The sequence below is a fragment of the Rhipicephalus microplus genome, chromosome 9, assembly GCF_043290135.1.
Source record: "Rhipicephalus microplus isolate Deutch F79 chromosome 9, USDA_Rmic, whole genome shotgun sequence".
Classification (NCBI taxonomy): domain Eukaryota; kingdom Metazoa; phylum Arthropoda; class Arachnida; order Ixodida; family Ixodidae; genus Rhipicephalus; species Rhipicephalus microplus.
Window position 1 is genome coordinate 72,538,693 of NC_134708.1, and position 22,154 is coordinate 72,560,846.

The 22,154-nt window shown below is 41.5% G+C and overlaps 1 protein-coding gene across 4 annotated transcripts; it reads right to left on the minus strand.

Moving 5' to 3' along the window:
* Positions 1–1,701: 1,701 nt before the first annotated feature.
* On the minus strand, positions 1,702–21,910 carry LOC142771872 (zinc finger Y-chromosomal protein-like). 4 transcript variants are annotated; one of them, XM_075873823.1, is made up of 5 exons: positions 14,135–21,910; positions 13,398–13,768; positions 9,639–12,257; positions 7,342–7,527; positions 1,702–3,942 (listed from the first exon to the last, which is right to left on the minus strand). In XM_075873823.1, the coding sequence occupies exons 3-5, from the start codon at positions 9,667–9,669 to the stop codon at positions 3,602–3,604; spliced, it is 558 nt and encodes a 185-aa protein (XP_075729938.1). In that variant the 5' UTR covers positions 9,670–12,257; positions 13,398–13,768; positions 14,135–21,910; the 3' UTR covers positions 1,702–3,601. The 4 variants fall into 4 exon arrangements, 3 of the variants coding, with proteins under 3 accessions (XP_075729938.1, XP_075729939.1, XP_075729937.1); XM_075873824.1 differs by having other exon boundaries at positions 10,416–12,257; positions 13,398–21,910; XM_075873822.1 differs by having other exon boundaries at positions 13,398–21,910.
* Positions 21,911–22,154: the final 244 nt, after the last annotated feature.

Genomic DNA, 22,154 nt, shown 5'->3' on the forward strand with positions numbered 1-22,154 from the left:
GAAACAATAAACGTTCACTCGTTGCCCTAGTCTGCGGTTGTCTGCGTATGCTTGCCGTGGCTGCCCGGCTAGCTATGTAACATAACCAATATTTCATTATATCCGGTTTCATTATATTGAGCTTTGAGTGTATATCCACCGACGCTTTGGCACTACACCATAGACAACGACTAAAGCACTTGACGCATACTTGCTTTGGCAATGGGCTATTCACCGACACTTCCTGCCAACTAGTCAAAAGCATGCGGGAATGTGCTCTTCTATCCAAACAAAGAAATGGAGTAGAATTTCAACAATGAACGAGAAAGTGTGCATATAAAGAAGCTGCAAGATAACAAAAAAGGAGCCACGTGTAATTCGGATACTCGGATTAGTCATCGAAGCTAATAGCACCAACGGCGAGACTATCGGCGCTAAATTCCAAAGTCACGAATGCAATGGCACTCATTTGCAGGGTCACAAACGAACTCCGAGGCTTAAGGAAGCCCACCTGATTCGTCCAATACAGGCCTTTGTCGTAAGTCACATAATGTATGTAGTAGCATACCACAACTGGCAAAAAGCTGAAACCAACAAAATAAATGCATTCATTTGGAAGGCCTATGAACAAGTGATAGGAATACCAGATTTGCAAGCACAGACCTACTTCTTCAGCTAGGAATACATGATACACTTGAAGAGATAGTAGATACTGAGCGTATATCTCAGCTTGAACTGCTCACTACAACCAGAACTGGGAGAAATATAATGAACAATCAGGAATCACGTACCATCTACAACATGGAATGAAACATGACATTCCAAATACAGTCAGAGCTAAGATTGTCGCTAACCTGATACCAAAAAACATGACATCCATCATCAATGCAGACCACAGATGACACACAACTAAAGCACTGCTCTAAGCACACGGCACAAACAGTAATCTCTTTTCATAGATGCTAGCCAATACCCTGAACACAAGGCCCACACATCTGTCGTGATCGAAATGTCGGGCATGTGTGTTAATGCATGGACTATCACAACAAACAAGATTGAGGAGGCGGAGAAGGTAGCCACAGCCATGGCTATCAATTCCAACAAACACCCATTGATACTGAGCAACTTGCAAGTAGTCATCAGAAAGTTCACGCAAGGACGGATTTCGCAAAACACCGTCGAAATCCTTGTTGGTAGTCAAGAACTACACAAAGTATATGCACCCAAATACCTAAGATAGTTCCCGGCACACACAGAGACTGATACCTCCAATCCAAACGAGATGGCTCACAAGTTGTCATGAGAATGAACCCGCTGGGCAACCCGAACAGGCCCCTCAGTGATCATTCCTGGCACCACTGTGCCACACAAAGACTTGTTTACATGCTACACAGAATACTCACAACAAGCAAGGTGAGTCTTCCCTGAACCTCACCCGAGTTTAGACAGCCTACAAGCATCGAAATACTGACAACTAAAAACTCCTACTCAAACCCTGAGCACCATTGCAGGAGCTACCCACACCTATACCCAGACAACAAATGTAAACTGTGCACAATAGAAAGGGTTTATTATAAATATATACTGTGGGAATGTCCCAAATTATCAACAAGTTCTGAGGCCCTTCGGAAGCAGTGGCAGCTAGTGCTGTTGAGCTAGGAGGTCCAAGACCAAAAGTGGGCTGTCTAACAGGCCAGGGAGGCTGTACGAAGACAAGGCCTCCCGGTGCCTACCTGTGGGGTTTAGCCCAAACGACAAACATGTCGGATCTTGCAACAAAGTTTATTCCCTCACTCATAACAAAATGCGTTCCACTTAGCTCAGCACAAAGCATTTTATGATGAGCTAAAGAGAAGCTCTATTCACCAAAAAATGGACACACTTCATCTTAGCACAAAACCAGGAGACATTTGAAACCAAGGAAAAAGACACCATGCATGTGACATGGAATATAGCACTTCATACTCAAAAACTAACTGACACCTAATAATATACATCCTCCATGACTCTAATAAGAAAAGCTGCATTGACAGTCGTCTGTAGTAATGGTCAATCCATAAAATAAAAAGCACCCTGGCGTCACACACGAAACATCCTAGAAGCCGCTCAGCTGAGCAGAAGAAAGTCCATAGCAGCACTTGTCCGCTCGGTAAGAACATAATAGGAAATCTTACTACTATAAGTACGGAATCACACAAATACAGAGCCTTTATATTAAGAGGTAAATGTTAGGGCTAGACCACCGAACTGAACTGACATCACTAAAAAAAACAAATGCCCCCATTTCCCCAAAGGGAATCGTGAAGAAATGCGAATGCATTGTGTACTGTCCATAACGGTGTTTCGCACGTGAGAACCCAGCATTAAAAGAATAATGTTTTTTTTTATTACACCATGCAGCCAATAGCGCCGTTGACCGCACATGGCGTTTCCCTGTCACAAGAAACGTGGTATGTGTCTCCAGCTCTAGTAGCTAGCATGCACGGCTAAAAAATAATATGAAGTGAAGAAAACAAACGTCATTTTCAGCTTAGCGTTAGCGTTTCACAGCGGCGTCCCGAGCGCATAATTCTGGATGTTTTTGAGAGGTGTCCAGCCAGCCAACGGTCGGTAGTGAGGCGCGAGAGGACGAGAAAGTGGAGGGCAGGAAGGAGAGAGAGCGAACAAAAAGAAAAAAAAGTGGCAAAGCACTGCACCTGTCATTGTACCTGATGGCCAAAATGTCGGCGTCTTATCAACACAAACGCTGCACAAATGCTACTGTGGCAAAGCCTTCGAACAGTGGGCCGTCCTCTCCAGTGCCTTCTCGTGGGTCGCCCTTTTCATAAAAAGAAGAGCAGCTCATGCAGAGTCAGTCCCTGCGACTGTCGCTGTCGTGGATCATCGACGAGTTCGCCAATAAACGTCTTAACACTACAAACAAGTTCCAAACGCACTGCATTGAGGTGGTGGCAAGTCACAGTCAAGTCAAGGAGGTGGGGGCTCCATTTGCTATGGGCGAGAACAAGCCCACGCGCCCGCAGCTGTTACTGACAGCTGCCGACGTGGAAGCATGACGTGGTGGGACCTCCGGTTTCTAGGGACGCACGCGCCAGCAGCTATTGCTATGGGAGAGGGCAGTGGACAGATCCCGACGGACACTTGACATAGCCCGACTAAGAAATGAATTCGCATTTCGAACAACAGGCATTTGCTTTTGCAAAAAAGAAATACAATGTGCCTTATTCTCAAACCATAGTAATGACATTCCTGAACAGCAACAAACAAATGCTTCACAGATTACTTGATGCATTACAGCTTTGCAGAAAGCATTACAGCTTTCCAGTATGCATAAAGGCACAGATAAAAGCACATATTCACTTGGGTATGCCACACACTCCGTCCAATGTGCACCTATGGGAGCAAGTCTTCAACACTTGTAATAACATCCAATAAGTTTGGTGCACTGCTTGTACATGTCCCAGAGTCATGTGTACTCTTTATGCCATTGAAGCCGTGCATTTGCATATTTCATTTGGACATCAACAAGGTAGCCTTGACGTTAGTACATTTGGCACAGCACTCGAAGCCACAGAACGAGACATGCACAACAGGTCTCCTCAGCTATTCGAAAGTTTATGGTTCACGTATGTGCATCTTCAGGCGCATGTTTTCTGTGCTTGTGAACTTCCAAGTGGCGCATAAGCTCTTTCTTCCATGCAGAATTCCAGGGACAGAGGTGGCACTGGTAAGGTCTCTCGCCAGTATGGGTGTGAATGTGCGAGACCAAATTGCACCTCTGAGAGAAGGCTCTGCTGCAGTAGTCGCACTTGTGTGGACGCTCACCTGTATGTACCATTTCGTGTCTATGCACATCACGTTTTCTTATAGCAGAGTAGTCACACACTTGACACTTGAACACACGCATTTTTCTCTCAGGTCCCGGATGAACTGGCGGGCCATGGTGAAGTATAGCAGCAAGTTCTGCACAATGCAAAATAGTAAACCTTTAGTAAATGACTAAGTTGTCATTGATGGGTAGTATAGGGAAGACAGCTAGCATAATTATTCCACACTTGGGTTAAAGGGTAGCGAGAGCGAACAGTGATCAAGGATAGAACTGGTGAGAACGTTCACATAAATCCTTGAAGAAACAAATCTATGACGACCTTTGTTGCAATGCACATGTGAGAAAGAACTACGTGGGGCACCTAGATTGACTTATATATGTCGACACAAGTGTACCACAATAATTACCGAGAATGACCAGACCAGAGACCTTTGGATCTGAAAGTGACAGGTTCGGTTCCTGCTGGTGGCAAGCTGTGTTTTCATTGACTTCATTTTTTCCATGTCTTATCGCAAATACTTCAGCAGGAATAAAACAGTGCAATTAGCATCCCCGATACCTTTTGTGGATTATTTTTTTGCTGGTTTTCATTATGATTGTTTCAAACAAAGAAATGAGTCCTCAAAATGACTTACTTTAAAAGACCAATGTGGTTTTCAACACAGCGTTTTTTGCTAATACTCGAGGTGATGAAGTTGTTAAGGTTAAGCAGGGGCATCAAGCAAATCACCTCATAGGGCACTTATCTAACAATAAGAGAGAGATCTGAGCAGTTAAGATGCAACGAAATCTGAACAATTTGCAACGAAGCATGAAGCGTAATGATTGAAACAGAACACAATACAAACAGAGGCATCATGTCTGCCGCTTCATACCGTGTCAGAATCCTGCGTTTTGTTGCACCAAGTTTTCATTCGGCCTTTTTCACAATGCAAGGCACAATGAAAAATGCCTTTAAAGTGCATTTAGGTTTTGTCCCTTAAACTAAATGAATGAACCCACCACATCTATTAATGGCTCAATCTCTCAGTCAAAGAGCGTGACATAAATGTAAAAAAAAAGCCTCATAATTCTACGGATATTTTTCTGAAAGAAGACATTGCCACACCAAAAAAGAGTGATTACCGACTCACTCCCAAACATTGTTTGTGCAAATTTAAAAATTCACAATTGTTATACTTCGAAAATCTGTACAGATTCAGAAGTCAATCTTTGATGACTTGCAAAATAATACAGCCAATTAATGAAAGCAAAATAAAAACTCAATGGCATAGACTCTCTTATATTACCAGAGGTTTTGTAATGAAAGGCACACTGAAACGTGAAGAAGGTAGCACTTGGGGGTAATTCTCTATGCTCCACACCTCATAATAACGAAGTCCCACCTGCCATAAAAATACTTTGTTATACCCGAAAATTCGTTATAAACATAAATTTGTAGCACCATAGCCATGCCATAGCTATTAATAATGCATAATTCACTTTACCAAGGTTCTTTACATCAAGGTTTGAGTGTATATCCACTCTGCTTTCACAATTACTCATGTTCGTTTTGTGATGATCTATTGCTCAAACAGTTCTTGCCAACAAGCCGAAAGTAACGAGAAATGTGTGCTTCTCTCCAAGCAGACAAACCGAGGAGGGCATTTGCAACGATGAATGAGGAAGAGCACATGTAAGAGGACCTAGGCTAGATGCATAATGAAAGCAAAAATGGAGCACAGTGTCACAATATAATGGTTGCACTGGCTTCTGTGCACCACATTTAAGTGCGGAGCACTTTAGGAGGCACGGCTGTCGCCTGCTGTAATACGTTTTAGTATGCTGTCATCACTTGGCATAATGCTCTGTGCGTAGCATATTGAGTGTGCCCTCATTCTAAAGAGGAGGCTGCTTCCTCTTGTTTTTAACGTACCTCAATGATGATCACTTATGATTCTAGACTGCTATTAATATTCCTCTAGGGATAGAGGAATATTAGAAAGAAAAACAGACAGATTAGAAAAGACACACGAATAAGCAGAATAAAAAAACAGCAAGAAGTAAATAGAATTAAAGTAAGAAAGACAAATGGGGATGGGAAAGGAGAAAAAGAAGAACAGGAGGAAAGAAGGAAAGAAACAAATAAGAGTGCCCATCTCTGCACTTTCTTCAAGCTTGGCCCAGCTAAAGCGAAAATGCCCTGATTTTTTTTTTTCCATGATGATGTGGGGAGTACCTCTGTTCTCCACAGTAAAATGCATGCTGTCAAGATATTTCAGGAAGCCTCAAAGGTATAATTTTATTAATGCATGAGCAGTTCAAACTACAATGACATTTTCGACGATAACAATTTTCACAGCTAGCTTAGCCTGCCACAAGTGGAACATGGGTGGGCAACATGAGGAATGTAGACACTTTTTAATCGATACACAACACCCGGTGGCACTCCGAATCCAGGAAAGAGACGGCAAGTGCGCGACATGGAATATAGCGACTGGTACAGAAGAATGGACACATAATCAAATATGTCCCCTCTGGATCCGTTCAAAGATAGATGTGTTGGTAGTATCCTGCAGTAACAGTAGGCCCATGGAGCATTCTTGTCGAGAAAAGAGAGGAGCTGGCATCACACGAGCAATCCAAGACAATTTGGAATGACGATAGCTATAGCACCAGAACAAAACGACGACACAAAGACAAGAAGGACACGAAAGACACGAGTCTCTGTGTTGTCGTTTTGTTCTGGCGCTATAGCTATCGTCATGCCATATCAACTAGCCCAAGCTGCCACACAATTTGGAAGTTCACTCAGCTTAGCTGAAGAAAGTCAGTAACAATATCCGTCCACTCCTTAAGCACATCATATGAATCTAAATACCGCAAGTAAAGAATTGTGTAAATACAAAGGGTTTCTGTATTCAAATAAATTTTAATGCCAGACTATCTAACAGAACAGGAAAAAGAATAGGCATTCACTTTTGGAATTTAAAAAAAAACCACAAAGTGGCTCATTCTTGAAGCACAGTAATGACGCAATCCTAAACATAAAAAAATAGCTGTTGACAAATTACTGCATACATTGTAACTCTGCAATATGCATAAACACATAGGTCAGAGCACATAATCACTTGCACATCCCACACACTCAGTTCAATGTGTGCCTGCTGGAGCAAGTCTTAAATATTCATCACAACATCCAATAAGCTTGGTTTACTGCTTGTACACGTGCTGTAGCGACGGGTGCTCATTATGCCGTTGAAGCAGCGCACTTGCGGGTTTCACCGGGGCACGGACAAAGTAGTCTTCTCGACCATAATGCTTGTAGCACAAAAATTGAAGCCAGAGAAGGAGACACACGCACCACGTACATCCTCAGCCTCTTCTTCTACAGTTCACCGACATGCACGATCGGGCGAAACGTCGGCTGTGCTCGTGAATTTCCAAGTGGCACTTAAGCTCACCACTATAGGCAGAATTCCAGGGACAGAGGTGGCACTGGTAAGGTCTCTCGCCGGTGTGGATGTGAATGTACTTGAGCAAGTTGCACTCACGATTGAAGGCTCTGCTGCAGTAGTCGTACTTGAATAGGCGCTCGCCCGTATACATCATATGGTGTCTCTGTGTAGCCGATTTGTGCCTTGCAGTGTAGCCACACACAGGACACCTGAACAGAAACTTTCTTATGAGAGATCCTATGTGACGTGGCTGGTGAAGGCGATGAGGCAGAGCAGCCAAGTCTGCGTGATGGAAGATGGCAAATCATTAGGAAATGACAAAGTCGTTATTGAAAGGAAGCTAGCTAGGACAACTACCCTATACTGGAGTTAAAAGACAACGCCAGTGAAAAGTGAGGAAAGAACATTCATGCAGCCGCTTGGAAAAACACAACTCTTACAACCTGTGTCGCAGTCTACACGTCAGAAAGAACACTGGCGTGCACCCAAATTTCCATATATATGCCCAAGCGAGCGCACCATAATGATTTCCATCGATGGAGTCAATTGGGTATGTTGCCCAAGTTCCACCTTCATGCCAGGTTTCTCAACAGCCACTCACCAAGATTTCATCCAGCAAATCAGAGTAGGCATAACTGCTTAAAGCATTAAGCTGTGGGTATGGCATGAAGCGCTCATCTTCTACCGATATGTGCCTGCTCTGTGACCTTTAGTACATTTAAATACACAATGGAAGTGTAGGCGGTGTTTACTGAACAGTTTGCGAGATCTAGAGCTAGAGCCTCTCTTGTGAATAATTGATTGCAAGGCTGCAAATGCCCCAAATGCAAGTACCCTTTTTTTGTTTTTGATTTTAAAGCAAAAAAATAACAATGTGTTCTTCTTATAAGGAGTCTCTTTACTAATACTGGAGTTCACGTGACGCCATTAAGGCACAGCAGGCGAATTAAACAGAGCTTGTCATTATATAGTGCATTCAATCAACAACCAAAGAAACACCTGAGCACTTCAAATATGGTAGAAAGCCAGCAATTTCGGGTGAAACATGAAGCACGATGATTGCTGCACAATGCAATAACAGAGGCAAGCTTACATCTGCCGCTTCTGCCTAGGTCCGAACACCGTGTCTGGCTATGACAAGTTTTCCATTCAGCATTTCCCACACTACGCATCAAATTATGCCTTACAAATATATTTCATACCCTTGCTTTAAAGCACATCAATAAAACACAGTCAGCATCTATTAATCATTCAACCAATCAGTCAAAGAGCATAACATAACTGAGAAAACGAGTCCTGCCTTATTTATGTTTTTTTTATTTTCCTGCCTCAATCGTTAGCCTGTCAGGTAATAAAAAAATGACACTTCCTTTTCAGTTATGAATAGCTTCTTAGGGCTTCTGAGCAGACAATTGTAGGAAGACAATGCCATGCCACAAACAAGTAATAAAACCCACTGACTTTCTTTGTGGCATTAATTTTGCCAATCTTTAATTTAGAACTGAAGAGCCAATTGAGCAAAGCAAAACAGAAATCTTGTCTATGACATAGAAATTACTGCATTACCAAAGGTTCGCCAATGAGCGACACTCTGAAACATCAGGAAAGTAGCACTCGGGGGGTAATTCTCTACGCCCACTCCCAATTAAGCCGTTGACGCATTATTGTCTGCTTTTACGATGAGCTATCATACCGAAATTTCTTGCCAACCAGTCAAAGGTAAGTATAAATGTGCACTTGTCTCTAAAGAATGAAGCAGGATTGCAATGGTGAATGGGAAAGTACGCATCTAAAGAAGCAGCAAAATAACCAAACAAAAATGGAGCAAAGTGCCAAAAAGAAAAGTGGTTTCTTCACAGGGCATTCCATCATGCACTCAGAAGTACCTCTGTTCTCCACTCTAAATGAATGGCACCAAGATACTTAAGGAAGCATCAAGGAAAACATTTTAATGCCCAACAAGCCCTCACTATTTCAACTCTCCTTGTAGAGTTCCTTTGAAAAAATTATCACTGAAATTTTATTTTACACCTAATTTTTTTTTATAAAAGATTAGTTATACTGGCTAATTATGTAAACTTGGCATACCCTTATTTTCACATGTAAAAATAGCAGTAACTGCTTCTCTGTCATTATCTGGCAAGCTTATTACCTTCACTGAGGCACCAAATTCAATGTTTCAAATATGATAAAGTGGGCACTACAGAGTTTAAATAGTAGTGACTTCCTCGAAACACAACACTCAGCGCTAGCTTAGCCTGCGTAAAGTGGAACATGCCAAGGCTTACCGAAAATGCCCACACTCTAACACTAAACCAGGTGGTGCTTCTTATCCAACAAAGAGATAGCATGCATGTGACATCCAGTATAGCAACTGATGCACAAAACTTAACACATCGTGAGATAAGTCCTCTTGGGCTCCATTCAACAAATCGTGTGTTGACAGTCGCCTTTAGAAGTGGTATGCCCAATGAGAATCTCTATCGAATAATTTAGATGAGCCTGCCATCAAACAAGAAAACATCCTGTATGCCACTCAGTTGAGCATGTGTTCGTACATAAGAAAATCAGAAATTTCACTGCTACAAGTAAGCGATCTGCAAAACTACAGAAGCTTTCTGTCTTGACATAAATCTTAAGGCTAGATCATCACACCGAACACATATCAGTAAACACTATAAGCATATGCTTTTGCAAAAAAAAAACACAGTGGTTTATTCAAAAGCCACAGTAATGACTCAACATAAATATCAACTTCACAAATTACAAATACTGAGGCTTTCTGTCTTTAAATAAATCTTAAGGCTAGATCATCACACAGGACACATATCAGTAAAAACTGTAGGCATATGCTTTTGAAAAAAAAGACAGTTTATTCAAAAGCCACAGTAATGACTCAACATAATTATCATTAAACCAATACTTCACAAATTTCAAACACTAAGGCTTTCTGCCTTGAAATAAATCTTAAGGCTAAATTATCACACAGAACACATATCAGTAAAAACTGTAAGCATATGCTTTTGCAAAAAAAAAAAAAAAACACAGTCGTTTATTCTAAAGCCACGGTAATGACTCAACATAATTATCATTAAAGGGACTGTCTACCGTCTTTCATCGATATTCTGTTTTGTGTCGCAATAAAAAGCGTACCATGAGAATTGTCTAACCTTGCAGCGGTTTCTCTGGAAAATGCGTAAAAATTTTCAGAACAGAATTTTTCTCTCCACGATATGTCTACTTCCATCGGTGGGATGAATGCTAGCTACAATGGTGGGTGCCGGCGAAAATTGAAAACCGCAACCGCGTGCACTTTTCGCAGGCTTCATCAAGTGTGGTTAGTGATAAAACAATCGCATCAGGGGGCATTTTAGGCACGCACTCAATTTTTTGTTCTTCTCGTGAGCGGCGGCGGACGCCAAGGTCGAGTTTCTTCGCCGTTTGCAGGCAAGCGAACACACCGCCGGCAGCGCCACCAAATGCCTATTTAAACGCGTGAAAAAAAAAAAAAGGTCTTTGGTGCAAAACAAGGCTGCTTCAAGTGCATAAAATACAAATTAAAGTTAAACGTGTTTGTTTTTAAGCAAAACAATTCTACCTGTGACGATTTCTGGTCCTATATAGATTGTCAAGACTGACCACATTCGCTGTTGGGTGACGCTAGTGGTCACTTTTTATAGACATTAAACATCAAGTTAAACTTATGATTCCTTTTTCAGGCATGAAAACATGCTTGTTGCCACCAATGTGATGAACGATCTTTTCATTTGCGCCACAATCAGAAAAAATTTTCCAAGCAGTAGACAGTCCTTTTAAACCAATACTTAACAAAATACAAATACTATGGCTTTATGTCCTGAAATCAATCTTAAGTCTAGATCATCACAAAGAACACATATCAGTAAAAACTATAGGCATATGCTTTTGCAAAAGACACAGTGGCTTATTCAAAAGCGACAGTAATGACTCAATGTAAATATCAACAAACCAGTGATTCACAAATTACAAATACTGATGATTTCTGTCTTGAAATAAATCTTAAGACTAGATCATCACACAGATCACATATCAGTAAAAACTATAGGCATATGCTTTTGAAGAAAACACAGTGGCTTATTCAAAAGCCACAGTAATGACTCAACGTAAATATCAATAAACCAGTACTTCACAAATTATAAACACTAAGTCTTTTTGTCTTGAAATAAATCTTAAGGCTAGATCATCACACAAAACACATATCAGTAAAAACTATAGCAATATGTTTTTGCAAAATAACACAGTGGCTTATTCTAAAATCACAGTAATGACTTAACGTAACTATGAACAAACCAGTACAGCACGAATTACTTAATGCATTACAACTTTGTAGTATGCATAAACACAGAGACAAGAGCACCTAATCAGTTGCGTGTGCCACACATACAGTCCAATGTGGTCCCACAGCAGCACGTCTTCAACGTTCATCTAAACATCCCATAAGTTTGGCGCACTGCTTGTACATGTCCCAGCATCATGCATGCTCTTTAGGCCACTGAAGAAGCACAGTTGCAAACTTCACTGGGGCATGGACAAAGTAAACCAGACCTTGGTACTTTTGGCACAGAACTTGATGCCGCAGAATGAGACGCATGCATCATGTGCCACCTCAGCCTTTCCAAAATTTTTATCGTTTACATGCGGCCACCCGGATACAAATGTTGCCTACAATTGTGGGCTTCCAAGTGTTCCCAAAGCTTACTCCTTTGTGAAGAATTCTAGGGAAAGAAGTGGCACTGGTAGGCTCTCTCGCAGGTGTGGACCCGCATGTGCAAGGCCAAGTGGCTTTTGCGATTGAACGCTTCGTTGCAGTATTTGCATTTGAATGGCCGCTCGCCTGTGCGTATCATTTGGTGTCTGTGCATATTAAATTTTCTTCTTGCAGTATAGCCACACTTGACACTTCAACACCGGCTTCTTTGTTGGAGATTCTAGACGAGGGGGCCAGCCATGTTGACAACGCACAGCAGCCAAGCCTGCACAGTGCAAAATGATCATTCTTCAGCAAACAACTAGGTTGTTTTATAAGGACAAGATAGGGTGCCTATCTCTACAATCACTGAATACTGGGGTTAAATTTCAGTGCCAGTGAAAAGCGAGAAAAGGAAGAATTGAACAGAACATTCATATAAATGCTTGAAAAAACAACTCTTATAACCTGTGTTGCAGTCTACATTAGAGAAAGGAAAATGGCAGTGCACCCAGATTTACTTTTACATACCTGCCCAAGCGTACCATAATCATTTCTAGCAGGGACCATACCTGAAACCTTCAGATTTGAATGTTGCATGTTTGAAGGTTGCAGGTTTAATTACTGCTGCCGCCAAGTTGTCTTTTTGCCTGCTTAACCTCTTTCACACCAATATACAATACTACGATACACTAAGAATAGTACAATTAGTGTATCCTAGGCCTACAGTGGCTTCTTGATTTGTAGTGCGTTATGATTGTTTCAAACAAACAAGTCTTTAGAATGCCTCCTTTCAAAAGAATGTAGCGTTCTTTTTGACAGTCTCTTTTTTTGCTAATGCTGGAGATGATGTGAAGAAGTCAAGGTGAAGCCGGGGCATCAAGCAAATTCCATTATATGGCACTTATCTAACAAAAGGGAGAGATCTGAGTACTTCAGACGCAGTGGAAACTCAATTTGCAAGGAAGCATGAAGCACAATGATTCAAACACAACGCAATACAAACACAGGCAATATGATGCCTGCTACGTAGTCCCATATTGCAATTCTGTGTCTCATCACCCCTCTTTTTCTTTCAAGGACCATTAGTCTTTTCTTAGAACACTTCGACCCAAAAATGTTGGTCTGCCTGTCAATCGATTCAGCCCCCTGGCTACAGTTTGGACCCTAGCTCAACACCCACCACACACAGATGAGGGTACATAATCATTTGCACATGCCACACACTCATTCGAATGTCTGCTTTCAGAAGCAAGCTTTCAACAATTATCATAGCATCTAATAATATTTTGTACTGCTTGTACTAGTCCTGCAGTTATGTATGTTTTGTAGGCCATTGAAACAGCACAGTTGTAAATTTTCCTGGGGCATGACCAAAGTGGTCTTGACTTTAGCAAAGCGCTTGAAGTTACAGAACGAAACCTACACCACATTACTCTTCAGCCTCTTGATTTGTGGCTCAGATACGAGCACCCCCAGGCACTTGTCTCCTCTTGTGAGTTTTCAGGTGGCGTGACAGCTCACCCCTCCATGCAAAATTCCAGGGACAGAGGTGGCACTGGTAAGGCCTCTCGCCAGTGTGTAAGCTATTGTGCTTGACCAGGCTGCACTTGTGTTTGAAGGTCTTGCCACAGTAGTCGCATCTGAACGGACGCTCGCCTGTATGAACAATTTGGTGGCTCTTTTCAGCAGATCTGCTCTTTGCAACATAGTCACAAACAGGACACATGAACACAAGTTTTTTTGTAGATCCCAGATGACGTGGCCGGAAAGGGGGACGGCATTCAGCAGCCAAGTCTGCATGATGAAACATAATGAATATTATGAAAGGACAGAGCTGTTAGTGAAGGAAGGCTAGCTAGTACAACTACTCTACACTAGGGTTAAAAGGTAGTGACAGCAAAAAGTGAGGAAACACACAATTATGACAAGAAGAAGATTCATATAACTGCTTGAAAAAACACAACTTTCATAACCTGTGTTGCCGTCTACATGTGAGAAAGAACACTGGAGGAGCACATGAATTTCCATACGTGTGCCTAAACAAGTTCAAAGAAATCATTTCCATTGATGGAGTCAATTTGAAAGTATTCAGTACATTTAACATTGCGTCTTGGCAGGCTACTGTTTCGGCAGCTATACAGTATGTAGACCAGGTCTCACCTTTATGTCATGCTTCTCAATAACCACTCAGAAAGAGGTCACACTAGCAAATGAGAGTTGGCACGACAACCCAAAGTATTAGGCTACAGGTATGTGATGATAAAAAAAATGGCAGCATATCCATGAAGTGAATGATGGAGAGTGGGGCGAAGAATTCGTCCATTCATTCGTTCTTGCTTCCGTCCGTCCATGCGTCCGTCAGTGTGACCATCCATGCGTCCATCAGCCCGTTCGTGCGTGCGTCCGTCCCTGCGTTCGTCCATGCAGCCGTCCCTGCGTCCATCCATGCATCTGTCTATGTGTCCGTTCGTCCATCTATTCAACACTCCAAGTACCACCACCTCGCATCTTTTCATCATATATTCCCCATATAGAAGCACCGCCATCCAGCGGACATTCCAAGGACTAAACGAGAGGTGGCACACGCACACTTTCTTACGGCTTGCGCTTTGGGTCCACTTCCCACCTTTAACCACCTCGAGTTCATGGTATATACTAGTTTACTGCATTTGTGGCACTGCGGCCGAATGCTCGCTAAACCTTTCGAAAACCAAGGAGGTTACGCCCAGCGAGTATGACGTAGCAAACTTTTTCAGTCAGATAGTACCCATTGTACATGCCAATGGCTGCAAATGGGAAATGAGAGGCGAAAAATTCGGCTTTTACTTTCTTACGGCTTGCGCTTCGTATCTACTTCCCATTTTTAACCACCTCGAGTTCATTGATGGTATATACAAGTTCATTGTATTCATGGCACTGCGGCTCAAGGCTTGCTAAAACTTTCTAAAGCTAAGGAGGTTACACCCAGCGAGTATAACGTAGCAACCCTTTCTTGTCAGATAGTGCTCAATGTACATGCCAATGGCTACTAATGGTGATCACAGCCTGCGCGTTAACTAAAAGCCGAATGCTACTGTCTCTCATTCCTCATTAGCAGCCATTGACATGTACATTGAGCACTATTTTTTTTTGTTCAACAACGCACAGAAGAAGTCTCTCACCGGCACCACCTTGGAGGTCAAAATGTTATACTTGTTACATACTACGGGGGACGAACAGGTGCCGCTATAAGGAGCTTCGCCCCTAAAAAAAATTTGTTAAAAGCAGTTGTGTGCTCGAGCCGAGCTTTCTACAAGTCCACTGGTTCAAACGTTGGCTTTTGCAAACAAACCCTGCTTACGGATTTTTTTCATTGCAAGCTTTGATATTCCCCTTCCTGATTTTTATAGGTATGGCATGAGGCTCTTATCTACTGCTTATGCGTGCCTACTTTGCGACATTTAGGGAAGCAAAACAATACACAATTAAAATGTAGCAGTGTAGGCAGACTAAACAATGCGAGAGAGTCCTTATGAATAATCTTCAGGCTGCACATGCATCAGCATAAAAACCCTTTTCTTTGTTTGCGATCTTAAAGCTAGAAAATGCTATAATGTGCCTCTTGATCGAAAGTTTGTTTACTAGTACTGCAGCTCACATTGTGAAGTGTTTAAGATGCAGCAGGGGAATGGCATATTCATCCAGAAATGACAGAAAAAAGTGAGAACTTGAGATGCAGTGTCAAGTGAATTAATTGCAACGAAACATAAGGCACAATGACTCCCACACAACACAAAAATAAGACAGAGGTAAACTCATGTCTTTCGTTTCGTCCCATGTCACACCACTATGTCTTGTCACCGGTTTTCTATTCAGCATTTGCCACTCTAGAGAACATCGAGAAACAAGTGAGAGAGCACATCAAAACACAAAAAAAGTCTTACAATTATTTGTTTGTGTATTTCCCTGCCGTATTTGCTAGCATATTGAACAACAAAAATGTCATTTCCATATATTGTGAACAGGGTACAAGTTACAGGTTTCAAGTAGACTACCACCAAAAGACATTGCCATGGCAAGAAAGAGAAGTGAAAACCACTGACTCATTCCCAAACATCGTTTCTATCAATGGCAATTTGACACGTGCTACATTATTAATGTATGTGCAGCTCCTTAAGCCAAGTTGTGTGTGGGGCTTAATGTCCCAAAACCACCATATGATTATGAGAGATGTCGTAGTGGAGGGCTCTGAAAATGTTGACCACCTGAGGCTCTTTAACGTTCCCCAAATCTGAGCACATAGGCCTACAGCATTTTCTCCTCTATCGAAAATGCAGCTTCCGCAGCCGGAATTCGATCCCGCGACCTACGGGTTAGCAGCCGCATACCTTAGCTACTAGATTACCGCGGCAGGGCTTAAGCCAAATTTTGATGAGTTGTAAAATATCACAGCCAGTTAACCTAACCAAAATTAAAAACTTGTATGCATCATAGAATTTTTTCAGTTACTTGAGGTTGTGGAACAAGGGGTTTTCTGACAGGTCAAGAAGGTAGCACTCAGGAATAATTTACTATATCCACCTCTACTTCGACACCTGACTTATTGTGGTCGCTTTTGTGATGATCTGTTATCTCCACACTTCTTGCCAACTAGCTGAAATTAAGTGAATATGTGCACTTCTCTTCAAGTAGACAAACGGGGCTAGGAGGAGACTTGTAAAGATGAATGACAAAGAACGCACATCAGAAGACATGCGTAAGACACGCGATGAAAACAGAAAGCAAACACAGTGTCATAATAAAATAGGTGCACTGGGTTCATTGCATAACTTTTTTTGATAAACTGAGGAGCGATTTCGTTCTTCACATTAAAATAAATGTAGAAGCCTCAGAGGTATATCAACGCATAAGCACATGGTAATCTTAACGATATCATAGGAAATAACAGAAGCAGCAGCCCAAGTCGACTTAGTCCTAAAACGAATACAGGGAACTCTGACGCTGCAATCGTTCAGCGACCATGGGAATGATGGGTAGTACATAGATTTGCCTAGTCTTCGTTCTTGCAGGCTTTGAATCCAGTTGTGGCTTCTTTTATTGTAAGGGTTTTGGTTTTGTATGTATCATTTGCATGTATCATTTGGCGAGTTGAAATATAAGAGTGGCAACTTGTAGTACAGACACACTCGGGACACTTCCACAAGTGTCCTACCCTCTGAGGGCGCAGACAAGCTGGCTTGACCAAGCGACGGCGCACCAAGTCTGCAAATATCAGAACAATGCATTTTCAACAAAATGACAGAGTTAATTTTGGCGGACAAAGTAGGTGAGCTAGGAAGTACGACTACTGAGCACTGGGTTGAGCATGTGGCCACAGTGAAAAATGATAATATGCAGGAAAGTCTAGAGCAACAAAATTGAACAAGGAAGACAACAACTTGACATCAAACTAACACCTTTAACTAAAAGCACACATGAAACCTATGATGGCAATGTACGAATAGAAGGTGGGCCTTCAAAACATTGTATAAATGCCTCACATGAAGTCTTCCGGTGAGCTCAATTATAAAACATTTGGTATGATTAACATTCCTGGAATGATACTGCAAGGCATTCGACTGTACGTTTGCAACAAAAGTGCTGGTATGCACCAAAAACATGAGCATCCACACGCTAGTATATAGGCGTACTGCATACAATACCGCTTCATCTTGCCTGCTAGAGTGCTTACAAAGAACTCACGAGAATTTTTCTGATGGAGTAAATGAAATACAACAATTGTTGGTGAGCGCAAAGAGAATGAGATATCAACATAAAACAAGACATTTTGTACAAAAGTTGCAAACTTTTTCTCATGCACAATTCACAGGTTATTATTTTCTCGACAGTGTTACATCAAATAAAGCTCAGTGTAATCCAGATCCTCACAAACACGAAAAAAGAATGGTCACAAGAGGGCCATAAAAAAAAGAAACTAATGGCATGATAAAACAAAGCCTGAAATATCCATTCCATAATTTTGCCGGTTCGTGATGTGGCAGACTATTAAGAAACTACCCCCTCCCTTTCTATTACACAAGGGTTTCACTTATCAATTCAGCACTCATCATACACGGCATTCTCAGAAAAGATCTGTTACACAAGTCCACTTCAGACTGTAGAAACCAAGAGAAATTTGTGTCATGCAAGAGATTGGGACTAGAAATTAAGTCCTGCTGCCACTGTGGCCTGATATTCAGAGACATTTAGACCACCACACTGCAAATTAACAGTAAAGAAATAGCACAAGTCATTAGCACAAGTCATGCTGCACAAAGTTCAAACAGGCAACTCATAATTAGAAGCAGTGACTAAACAATTGCTCGTTCAAACGTCCAACGGTGTGTTCTAACATGTTTGTTCTCTGAATAAAACAGTTGCCTGAAAAAATAAGAAACGAAAACCACATTAGTTTCCTGGCAAGGATAATACTACTATCTGTACAGCATGGTACAGTTAAATAGGCAGAGACAGATCCTGTACAACCCAGTACTTGCCCAACTGTATCATTGTGCTAGAACATTACATGTTGCCCCTCTTGCTTGTCATCAAACACATTCTGTATGTAATAGCAACATATCTAAATGTCCACATTCAAGGAAAGGGCAAGGGTACATATAACATAAGGTGTTACAAAACCATGTCATGATTTACACACTGACAAAATTTTACTGCCAACTGTATTTCGTGCATTGGTATAGTAGTTGTGCATGGCATTCCAGTCCAACTGTGCTATATTTATGTGAGTGCCCTTTTTCGACGCCTGGGCCATAAAGCGTGCAAGGCCCAGAAGGTTTTTAGAGAACTGAAATATGGCAATCTTCTCTGTTGATGTTCTCCGTAATGCTTCTACACTTGTGACCATATCATCCCCAACACGACGCCAAGATTTCACAGATGTGCTCAAGTTTCAGCATATCAGAGAAAATGTAATATGAGACAGCAGGGTGAACTGCAGTGTAGCAATCTCAATAAACGTGTTCAGTAAAATATCAAGATCTAAAGATACTTTCAGCATTGATTGGCCCTGCTCCTTTGATGCTTTCCTCCATGCAGTGGCTGGCAGAATGGCCGAAGCAACTGTAATGAATGAGAGAGGACACGGCATAAATCTTTCAGCTGAATAAAACTGCAGTGGAAAGGTGTAAAACCCGCATGACAAATATAAAGCAGACTTGATGCAATAAAGCTTCAAGCACACCACTAAAGCCTGCAACTAATCCTCTCTTCAAACTGACAAACCTACAATCACCACTACGCTATTGCTTAGTACAAGGTCTGGAGTTCAAGGCTGGTCATATCCTAGTAGGTTGAAAAGCCAAAGGTGCTTGTGTATTTAGACTTATTTACATGTTAATAAGAAAATCCCACATTTTTAAAAACTAATCTACTGCCTTTGCTTCCCCCTTGACGTATTAGACACGTTAAATCCCTTTAATATGTTGTTGCCACAGATCTCAGGGGCACAGCCATAGATCGAGAGGACGCTGGGAGGCACAGAAAACATGATTTACTTACAAACAGAAAAAGAAACAAGAGAAAAACTGAACACTTGATAAACAAACAACAAACACTGAAATGTTTCAGAAAATGTACAAAAGAAATCTAAAAAGAGCACTAATTACAACTACGAAAATTGTCACTCTTCGGGATAGCCAACTACGATCTCTACCTAGCGTCTGGCCCCTTTGACCTTGCCATCGGGTTAAGGTAGCTAGAAAAAAGAGGTGCGACGAGCACAGCGCTTTCTGCTTGCCGGACAGTGTCTCTCAGCACGCCAATGTTGCTAGGGGCGCTGATGGCAGTGGTGTGGGTAGTGAGCGGCCCACTGCACTGGGTTTACGTAAGGTGCATTGTGATTTTCTTCGCAAGCAGTCGCTGCATTGCTAATACGTCATCAGCTGGTGCTTGCAATGGGTTTCCCTCAAATGCCGAACGAGAAAGACCCAGAATTGGTGCATTGTGCCTGCGTGCAACACTTCGTGCCCCAGCTTCTGAATTCTAGCTATGAAACCCTCAGCTTCTGTATATAGACGCCTCAGCATCTATAGCCGGGCAGAGAGTCCCAAGGGCGGCAAAGTTGCTCATGAAATGGTTGAGTTTCTTTTGTCCCTGGAAGAAGTGCTGCATGAGACAGAATATGACGAGAAAGACAACAAAGGACTTTTAAATGATGCACTGAGTCAATATATAGCACATGCACTGTTTACTGCTGAGCAAAGCAAAGGCTTGCATATGTTATTTTGGAGGCTGTGTTGCCAGAAAGCTGGTAATTGTAGTAAGTGTGATGGGTGCAAGAACGCCAATCTTGTTTCTAGTGTTGGCAGTTACACGTTACAAGTAACAGCCTTACCGACAGCCCGTTACTTTTTTGGTAATTGAAAAATATAATTGTTACCATTTCAAAATAGAGCTCTTGCTTAAATTCTACAAGTTGTAGGCAGCAAACTGGCTCTGCGGCATGGTAGCACTGTCTATCAGTCCCGATTTCAAAATTAAAGTTACTTCTACCTCCTGTTTACTATAGGTATACGTTTCTGGTTGTTGAATACCTGGGCAAGCAAGGCTCGCATACCTTGACCACCTTCGTATAAACCTTTGCAATTTTAGTGGCACTTATGTAAGTTAAAGAGGCAAAATTCATTTATGCTACAAATATATTTTTCTGTGGAATTAAATCAATTAGGTATGGCTTTATTAGTACAAAATTTGTGCATATGTTTTGCACTCTAGTAAATGCACGCCATCACACTTACTGTAACTTTGTTCATAGAGATGTCAAGTTTTTAATTTTTCTTTTTGGAGAGCATTGATAATATCTCATTTCATGCTCTCTGGCACTTTCAGAATAGGATTTATCATGTTAACATTAGGCCTCAAATAATAGACATCTTGTGCAAAGTTTTCTAGTTATAAAATCTCTTTATGACGAACTCAAAGGGACCATGATCTTCATCTTATCAAATGTTTGGCATATGAGAGGTGTCCCCCAAAACTAAATGCTAATATTTCAAGTGCACCCAAATATGTCGCTCGAAAACACTGAATGGAGTATACTTACGATGGGCAGGAAAGGAACAAGAAAAGCATTCATTCGTCTCAGCTTGAAAAAAACTATGCTTCTAAGTAGAGTATTTGCACTAATATAATGAGTACTCTATTTTTCAAGCTCATAATAAATATGCTTATGAATAAATTGCTACCACATTTTAACAATTAAACTCTAGCGTGATCATATTTTGATGATTAGAAAAAGATAAAAAGGAAGAGACAAGTCCAATTTTATTTTAAAGAATGGAAACTTTCTTCTTCTGGCTGTTCACCTTCTGAGAGGCTGTTTTACTCTCCTGGCTGTCACTTTTAGATACACCTCCATTGCACACCATTACCTTGACAAAGTCATCATCTTAAGCCTAACTACACCCACTGCAGGGCAAAGGCCTCTCCCATGATCTGCCAATCAAAACATTGACAAAGCCAACAACCACGTTGCTTATGAAAGTCCACAAGCTTTTATTTTAGGTTTGGATATTTTCTTAATATGTGCAGCTGAGCATCTCCATTTATGCTACTCACGATCAGAAGCCTCGGGCACACAAAAAAGACATGTCGCAATTTGCTTTCGATTTCCTTTGAGTCTTTGCGCCAGAAAGCTTTTTTTTTTTTTCATTTCACTTTCTCTTGTTCACCAGAATGCCCCCACCAAGATTAAAATGTCCATTGCGCAGAATGCCCGTCGTTGTGCAAGCGTTCGTCTTAACAGAAGAGGCCTGTTACCTGGTTTGTCTTGAGCAATATTTTTTTTTTTTTATTGGGGCTATGGGTTGTTCGTCTTAAGCAAAAGTTCGCCTTAGCAGAGTTCGTATAAACGGGAGTTTACTTATATCCGTAATTCAACTAAAATAGTTGTTTTGGTTAGAGGCTGTGAAATATAAATACAAAGTTGATTAAATTATTATGCTTGTTCCTACAGCTAGGACGCACTGATTCAGGCTTCTAATGCAGTAGTAACAGCAGACGCGCCCAGCATTACTTTTCTCTCGGTAACAGTAACGTCTTACGTTTTTTGTAGGTAACTTAGGGTGGGAACAAAGGTGAATATTTGGTAGAAGTCTGCCTTGCTTGAATTTTTGTCAGCGTAACAAGTGACGTATTTAGTTAC